Source organism: Antrostomus carolinensis, unplaced genomic scaffold (assembly GCF_000700745.2).
Source record: "Antrostomus carolinensis isolate BGI_N321 unplaced genomic scaffold, ASM70074v2 scaffold12969, whole genome shotgun sequence".
Classification (NCBI taxonomy): domain Eukaryota; kingdom Metazoa; phylum Chordata; class Aves; order Caprimulgiformes; family Caprimulgidae; genus Antrostomus; species Antrostomus carolinensis.
Window position 1 is genome coordinate 25,040 of NW_010336501.1, and position 8,925 is coordinate 33,964.

At 47.7% G+C, this 8,925-nt stretch overlaps 1 protein-coding gene across 1 annotated transcript; it reads right to left on the bottom strand.

Annotated features, from left to right (window-relative positions):
- Positions 1-3,688: 3,688 nt before the first annotated feature.
- PLEKHO1 (pleckstrin homology domain containing O1) lies at positions 3,689-8,674 on the bottom strand (the record flags this gene model as incomplete). The annotated part of the gene is made up of 4 exons (XM_010174885.1): positions 3,689-4,668; positions 5,038-5,139; positions 7,001-7,105; positions 8,534-8,674. Coding segments are annotated over 4 exons (1,113 nt in total), but the record flags the coding sequence as incomplete, so codon positions are not given.
- Positions 8,675-8,925: the final 251 nt, after the last annotated feature.

The window sequence follows — 8,925 nt, forward strand, 5'->3', positions numbered from 1 at the left end:
TCTATGATATTCTTAAGAACCATCTAATAATGCACAGAATCCACAGAACCCTCTGCTCTGGCTCCTGACTGGGTCTCTTAGCCATGACCCAGCAATATTAAGTGCTCAGCAGTGCGGAGGCTGAGCCCAGGGTTGAAGTTTTCCCAGCTTGATAATCAGAGCTGGTTGGAACCTGGCATTTCTGCCTTGTGAAGAATTCCATAATTTGAGTTTAATTTTGTTTTGAATGAAAACAATGTAAAAATTGCCTGTGGAAAAAAAAAAAAGTGTCAGGCTTCTTGACAGGGGGCAGTTGGTAAAACAGAATGTTTTATTTTGACTTGGAGAGGTTTTTAAGGAAAAATTCACATTTTGTAAAATACAAAAATATTCCCAAGTGAAAAATATACATTTTCTACTCTGAAAACTCATGGGTTTTTTCTTCCTAAGTTATTCTTTTTCCCTGGGCCCTATCAGAAATTATACTTTCTAACAGGGAGCATATTCTGAAAGAAAGTTTCCAATCAATTTTGGAAACAATAAATCTTCATCAGATCCTGGTGATAAGCTGAGGTGGAGAGAAGGGAGCGAGAAGCTGATGTGTGGATCAGATCTGGGATCTTGTGATTGAAAAATTGTCCTAAATCACGCATCGTACTTGTGCTATCCTGACGCACACTGTTCCTCGCAGGGTGGAGGAGAAGAGCCAGGGGTGAGACATGAAGAGTGGGGAGAGCTGGAGAAATTCTAGGGCAAGAACTCAGCACTGGGAGCAGAAAGAGCTGCCGTTCCTGCTGTCGCACCGTGGGTCAGTGCCCAGGCACCGCTCTGCTGTCCAAATGGAAATGCTGCTCCTAGAGCTGCATCCAGCTCAGCCCTTTAGGTTTTCAGGCTAGAACTGGGAACTTCCCTCCTGGGATTTGGCAGGATAAGAGCCTGCAGTTCTTCCCAGGTTGGAAGTAGCTTCTTCCTAACTTCCTAAGTCAGTTCCACTGTTTCCTCCTAATCTCGTTCTAATTACACACAAAAAAAGGGTTTGCACAGGTTGGTCCAAAGAGCAGAAATGGTCCCGTATTCACTTTTGAGAAGGGCAAGGAGTGATAGAACAAGGGGCAATGGTTATAAACTGGATGAGAGTAAATTGAGATGAGATGTGAGGAAGAAATTGTTTGGTGTGAGGGTGGTGAGACAGTGTCCCAGGTTGGCCAGAGAAGCTGTGGCTGCTCCTCCCTGGAAGTGTTCTCGGCCAGGCTGGATGAGGCTTTGAGCAACCTGGTCTAGTGGAAGGTGTCCCTGCTGCTGGCAGGGGGGTTGGAACTGGATGAGCTTTAAGGTCCCTTCCAACCCAAACCAGTCTGGGATTCTGTGATTCTGCCATCTCCAAGGGTGTAACACATCCCTAAGGATGGCAACGCTGCATCCAGACCTCTAGGTCTTACCAGGTGCAATTCAACTCCATAATCTTGTGGAGGCAGCAGTGAAATAAAGATGCTCTGGGTTACCTGTCTAACAAAAATAAGTCACCTGCTTTGGGTGAGTGCTGGGTTTTTCATCCCTGCCTGTAACACTCTTTTGACCTCGTTAATCAGCCAATTTTTCTATTAACTTGCAGTTTAAGAAAGACTTGAGAGTGTTTAACGGTCAGGATCAGGTGTATTTTCATGTTTCCATTTTGACATCAGTCCAGTAGGCCATTCACAGCACACATCCATCCCAATCGTGCGCAATTCAAACCTCCAGGTTTTTAGACTAGCTTTCTTATTTTGAAAACAAGGTTAATTTTAATGCTGCATATCACATCTGGAAAATATTTGCATATTTTTCTTGTTCTCTCCATCAGAGAGCTGGATGGGAAGGGTTGTATCGGAGTGGCTCACATGCATTCTTTTTTAATCTCTTTTAGGGATTATGGTTTTTCCTCTGACGCAACCAACCAGATCCTTCCAGTGATAGAAAAGGTAAGGAAAAAAAATTCCAAAGAGCAAAAATGCTGGAAGGGTGACACAAATACCCCTGGACAGTTGTAGCACACAGTTCTGTGACAAGAGTTTAGGTGAATGAGCGATGGCTTTTCAAAACTCTCCTTTAAGTGAGCTGTGCTAGAGTCAGGAACAAGTAAAAGATTGTTGCAAGGGCCAGATCTGAAATTTGTAAATGATAAAATCTCTAGGAACCTAGTGCCAACAGTAATAATTCTACCAGTAATTCTAACAGGAAAGTGGGAGAAGGACTAATTAAAAAAAATTAAATAAATAAAATCAGAAATGTTTTCTTTGCAGTGCTGGCAACTGTATGTCAGCAACATGAGCCTGAACAGTAAAGCTGACCAGACACAAGTGAAAGTAACCCATCTCCTTTCCAAGGGAGGTCAACCATTAAAAGAAAATAGACAACACCAACTGCAACCAGGAAATAACTCTATTGGTTTTAATATTTTCAGGGATTATTTGCAATGTAGGTAAGGGAATTAGGTTTCCTTTTAAAAAAAACCAAAACAAAACCCCAAATAACAGTGGGATGTTACCACATTGCTGTACTTTAAGCCCTGTGAGGCATCTTACCATCCTCCTTTCTTGTCTTTCTGCTTCAAGGCGTGAAAACTGAGCCACCTATTTAGCAAAGTGCTTGGCATCACCGAGATGAGGGTATTTGAGCTCTCTTACAGGCTCAGCTTTCATTTCAGTAGCCCTGATTCTGATCTTAGGGCAGCAACAAGGACTGTTTGTTGCAGTCCAACAGGCAGAAACCGAGCCTGTGCATGTGTGAGAGAACAGAATCAAACCTACTGAAAGAACAGAATCAAACCTACTGAAAGAACAGAATCAAACCTGCCAAAAACCAGAATCAAATCTACCCAAAGAACAGAATCAAACCTGCCAAAAGAACAGAATCAAACCTACCAAAACCACTTTTGGCTCTTGGTTTCCAGCTGCCACCTGTACACAACCCTGATTTTTCCATTTCCCCTCAGCTCAAAGAAAAGGGAAAAAAAAATTTAAAAAAAGAGAAAAGAAAAGAAATGAATTTTCATTTTCCATTTGGAAAAGCCAGAAAACATCCCCCTCAATGAACTCATGTGGGCTGTCTGTTAGGTTCAAGGCTTTCATCCTCTATTTGCACAGAAAGGAAGACATAGAGCTGCTTAATCCCATTGCGCAGGGGGTTCTGTAAAGCGTCAACGGACAGACAGGATTAGTTTGGACACAGATTGCATACCTCTTGCCCTCCTTCTGGAGAGCTGTATATGTACCACAAGAATTACAGCTGCCAACCCCAGGAGTTCACCAAAGCGACCTGTGCCGGGACAGAACCCCGCTAGCTGCAGTCCAGTGAGTGCCTCTGACCACTCGCGGCAAACCGGAGGTCAGCCTGAACTTCCAAGCATCTTCAAGACAGTTCCTGGACAACAGGGACTTCCAAGCATTCGCTGGGACCGACACCTTTTTTTTTTGTCATTTATTTCCAAGAGGACAAGTGAGGGAACAAGACGAGACTCTTGGTCAAGGAGCTGTAATGCAGGGTACAGCTCAGACATGAGAGCAGCAAAGCCAGGGCTTATACAGCGCAAGAGCATCTGTCCCCATCGTTATGCACGTGCTGCTCCAGGCATGCAGGGGCATTTTTTTAGGAACTGGTAATTTCTTCTGTCCTCCAAGCATGACAGAAGTTGGGGGCCTGCGGTGCAAAGGGTGCTCTTTAAAAAAGGAGGTATAAACGGTAACTGAATTTATTGGAACACTGGGTTGTTTCATCCGGGGATGTGATGGAGGAAAGGAAGGGTTCAAGCTTTGAGAAGCAAATTTGGGTGTGAGAACAGGCACCTTTTCACTCTTTTGAACACTGTAAATAATAATAATAATTAAAAAAAAAAAGGCCAAATGGACGCCCTCCCATGTCCCTCCCTCCCGATCCCAAGGCTTGCCTTCACATCATGCTCTTCCTGTACTGAGACTGTGAGATCTGTTTGGGTTTTGAGTCCGACTGCTGCAGTTCAAACTGTTTGTACAGGTCCCTCAACTCTTTGATCTCCTGCAACACCCTCTTAGCTTGGCTCCAGGTGGAGGAAGCCTCCCCCAGCAACCTCTCAGATTCCTGCAGGATCCTTTCAGAGTCCGACTTGGAAGATGATGAGGAAGAAGAGGTGGTGGTGATGGTGCTGGTGTTGGAATCCTTGGTCTTTCTCTTGCCTTCCCCGTAGCCCTTCACCTCTGTCAGCAGTTCCTGAGTTTTTTCCAGTTTCAGTGCAACCAGTTCTTGTATCCGGGACAGCTGCTCTGGTTCTGCGGAGGCAAACTGAGCCTCCAGCCCCCTCCTCAGCACCGCCCGGTGCGTGGAAGAGTCCCGTCGAGACAGAATTTCTTCCATGGAGGCACATTTATTCTTTTCTGAGTGCGACAGCTTTTTGGGGACCTGTGGTGTGTACATGGTCCCTTTGTCAAAGGAGTCATTGCGCTGCCCAGATCTGTCCCATGAGGTCACCTCCCGTCTCGGGAGGCTCCCTGTCTGGCCTTTCTCTGACGACTTGACGTTCTCTGAATCCGACCGGCGCCGTCCAGCAGTAAGATGTGCCACAGACTTATCCAGATCCACCCGGAAACTCTCTTCGCAGGTGCTGTGATCCTCTGGAGAGGCGTCTTCCTCCTGGATCAGGTCGAGTGTCAGCATGCCATCAGAGGTTGAGGTAGATGCCTGAAGAAACAAAGAAGAGCTGTGTTGTCACAGGAGCAGGCATGGCTGCACACTACTTCTGAGTCTCTCTTATACCAAAGATATGCATCACCTGTGCCGGGATGCAAAGATGGACCAGAAACCATAGCAAATGCAACAGGAAAATGGGTGAAAGTGATGGCAAACTGCCACTTTGCAAAAAGGTTTGCACAACGCAATGGTCTACAAGAATGGAAGACTAGATCTGATGTCCCAGGTTGGCCCTGGGGCTTATGACAATTTTCAGTTCAGGCCAGAGCTCAAACACCAGATCTTCTTGCATTTACTTATAAATGAAATAGTTATGAGGGAATTTTACCTCAGCAAGTGTCTGGAATTCGTTATACGTACCACAGCCATCAAATGTCCTCGCGTTGGAGGGCGTCGCGAGTGCTGTATTTTTGCTCTGTCACGTGTTGGGTGGACGAGGTAGCTGTCCTCTTCGACAGTAACCTAAAGTGGTGACAAAAGCTCTGAACATCTGGGAGCACAGGAAATATGAGCCATTCCTTGTTTCTGTAGCTGTAACCAGCCAGGTGCACTGTGCCAAATCATTTATTCCCCCAGGATTCCCTTTCTCTCATGACCTGGCCATATGCTGAGGGTGAACTTCTCCCACGTACCTCTGGGCCAGGATCCTTCACTAAAGGCTGTCGGGCAGGAGCGCTCAGCAGGCAGAAGCTTGGGTTGCAAACAGCAGATCCTGAATTCAAATACAGTTTGCAATTCTGTAGTGCAAGTGTTTGCTGAGCTAGAGGAGAGCTCTGCTCACCACCTGAACCAAACCTAGTGCTGAGCTGGAATGAGGAAGGCAACACGTTCCCGATGTGCCAACCTGCTGGACTCCTCTGGCTGCTGGGCTGTGCCAGGATCGTGGCTGGGAGCACAGCCTGACCGCCGGGTACAGTCTGTAACACCCTGTTTCTCTTCAGTGTTGGGCCCCTGACTCCAAGAAGGACATGGAGATGCTGGATCGTGTCCAGAGAAGGGCAATGGAGCTGGGGAAGGGTCTGGAGCACAAGTGTGATGAGTTCCCTTGTGGCTGAGGGAACTGGGGTTGTTGAGCCTGGAGAAAAGGAGGCTGAGGGGAGACCTTGTGGCTCTGTCCAAGTCCCTTGGAGGAGGGTGGAGAGAGGTGGGGGTGGGTCTGTTCAACCAAGGCCCAAGGGACAGGACAAGAGGAAATGGGCTCCAGTTGTGGCCAGGGCAGTTGAGATGGGATGTGAGGAAGAATTTCTTTGCTGCAAGGGTTCTGAGGCATTGGAAGGGGTTGCCCAGGGCAGTGGTGGAGTCCCCATCCCTGGTGGCATTTAGCAGACAGGTATACGAGGTGCTGAGGGACATGGGTTAGAGGTGGAATTGACAGTGTTGGGTTCATGGTTGGACTTGATGATGTTAAAGGTCTTTTCCAACCTCTGTGATTCTACCCTCCCCGGTGAGTGTGCCCAGGCACACACAGACTGATTGGTCTGTAAAACCCGCCTGCATGAGTTTGACACCATGCTGGTCCCAAGGGCCACCACTGGTCCAAGACTTGCTGATCTGTGTGCTTACGAGGATGCACAGGAGATTGGCAGGGAGAGCCAGCAGGGAATGGGCTGTGGGAATCCAGCCTTGGCGTGTTTCCCTGGTCTCATCCCTCTGTGCCTTGATGGGATCAGATCTACTTAAGTCATTCCTGACAATTATCTGTGGAATCTGTTTGTAGAGATTTCAGTGACAGCCTCTCCTGGAAGCAATCTGTACCACTGTTTGCTGCACTGCTTTCTGCTCTACAGCGTTTCCTATGCTCTGACCCTCATTTCCCTTCACTACAGGGTTTTGTGTTGCCGTCCAAGAGAACAAACAGCGTCACAGCAGTGAGCCCGCCTGTGCTGCGGTAAGTTGAATGTGGATGAGATAGATCTGAGACAGATCTAACCTGAAGAATAGTTGTCATGAAGCATTAATGAGAGACAGCGGTGAAATGCTCTTTCAGACTGTAGCTCTGGTAGCAAGGGGCACAGCCTTCTCAAGGTGGTTATCATTCACCTTGGACTATACTACGTGGGAATGCTCGTACTGATCGTACAGCTCGTACTGGGAGGGGATTCTTCCCCTCTACTCTGCTCTTGTAAGGCCCCACCTGGAGTGCTGTGTCCAGCTCTGGAGCCCCCAACACAAGAAAGACATGGACCAGTTAGAACAAGTCCAGAGGAGGCCACGAGGATGACGCGAGGGCTGGAGCTGCTCTGCTCCAGCACTCGCATCATCTTCACCCAAGATTAAAGTTGAGACAACGGAGCCTGGGTCCCACCCTCAGCGTCCTGCTCACCTCATCTAAGATGCGGTTTTTAGCACGTGTGATTGCGGAGTTGAGGGCATTAATCCAAGACTCTTTCTCTTCTGGACTCACAGCCAGGAAGATCAGATTTGGTGCCTATAAAAGAAGGAATTCAGGTCAGTGCCAGTGACTAAACTCATACAGAGATGCTTTCACACTGTCCCTGCCCACAGAAAAGCTACACGGCCTTTACAGCTGGTTTGTCTCAGTGGGAAAAAGCAAAGCAGACCTGATCCTCCAGCCCTGCAGAACAGCGCTGGTCAGCCACGCGCTGCACCTGGCCTCTCTGCTTCTTTGGCAGCCCTTTTTCAAAGCAAATTCCTCACAGTACCCAGCTTTTCAACCCAAAAAACTGTGTGCCATATTTCCTTCCCTTGTGGCTCCTGTTCCTCCTTCTCCCTCTTTGCCTTCCCACACACCATCCTCAATTTTGCCCTCATCAAACGATGATGCAGCCTTGCTGTGCATCTGCTGCTCACATGCCATTTATCTGTTGCCACCTCAGATTTTGACAGAGTCTGTTAGACAAGCAGCTACAGTAGGGACCTGCTGAAGGAACCGGATTTTCCAGACTTTGATATGTCAGATCCACGCTGAGGGCAGAGCAGTTCTGAAAATATGGTGTGTATAGGGGATCCAAGATCCTTAGGGGGGTTTGTAAGTCAGATACTCAGTGGAAATGAGTTTTAGCCTCCACAGCAGTTTGTTCCGTGGCTCAGGGCGCTCGGGGACAGTGCTGCCGCTTCCCATTTTCCCCTTTCTCTTCTCTTTTTGCATTTCATGATGTTACACAATCATTATCAAAGCGTGGGATGGGTAAGCTTGGTCTACTGAAACAAGTCAGAATGAAAAGTGTAAATCCAGCTCACGCATGTGGCTGTGGGTGGGTGCATCTGTGCCAGAGACAGCTTGCAGTTAGAGACTGCCTCTCTTTGCAGTGGCAACTAAGACCTCCTGGCAGGTCCTGCTCCTAGGTCACAGTTCCCCCATTCTGGCACTTTTTAGGTTTCCTCTGAGCAGAAAGTACTCCTGGGACTGCCCAAATCTGGGCAGCAAACCCAAGGACCATCAGCATCCCTTCCTCCCTCTGTGAACAAAGTGCAGTCAGCTAAACTGCAGCTGCCAGGAGTGGTGGCAGTTACATGCTTTGTCCTCACTCCTGGCAAATGTTCTGGTACCTTCCTTTCCTTAAAGTCAGAATACTTCCAGGGAAACAGATCCAGAACTTTAGTGCTTGGTCAAATTTACTTAGTACCCCAGAGACACAAGTCCTCTCCCAGCAGAACCACTGCTTCTCTCGCCACCTCTCACTGTTGCTGTCAGTGCTGACCTTGTAAATGGACGTTGCTGTATTTTAAACCAAAAGACATGACCTGGATTCCTACACAACTCCAGCTGTCCCGTTTCACCCCCCAGTTCCTGTGTCAACTGTTCAAGCCTGGAGCAGGTAAGAGAGGCAGCCTGGCCTGCACCAAGAGCTGATGGCTTTCTTGGGCTGACCACACGCTTGAGAGCAAAGCATACCGTGTTTCCAGGCTGTCTGGAGTGGGCGAGGGTAAATTTACTGTGGTTCTTTTTACTTCTGCTTTTGGATTTCCTGAGCTCTTCACATTTCTCATAATCACTCAGGTCAAACATTTCCTGGATGTTTTTTTCATCTTTTACCTGCAAAACAAAAAAACCAAAACCAAACAAAACTTAAATTCCAGCCTGGCAGATGTCAGAGAGAGGAGTAAGTAGAGAGTTGGAACGTGCAGAATATGTGCTGGAGCCTCTGGTGGTTTGTGTGGTCACAGAAACGTTGTGTGAGAGTTGTCCACCTTAAAACACAAACGCAGCAATAGCACTGTGAGCTGGGGAGTGCTGCACTTGGTTTTGGGGGTGAGAAGCAGAGATTTACAACCTGATAGTTTTGA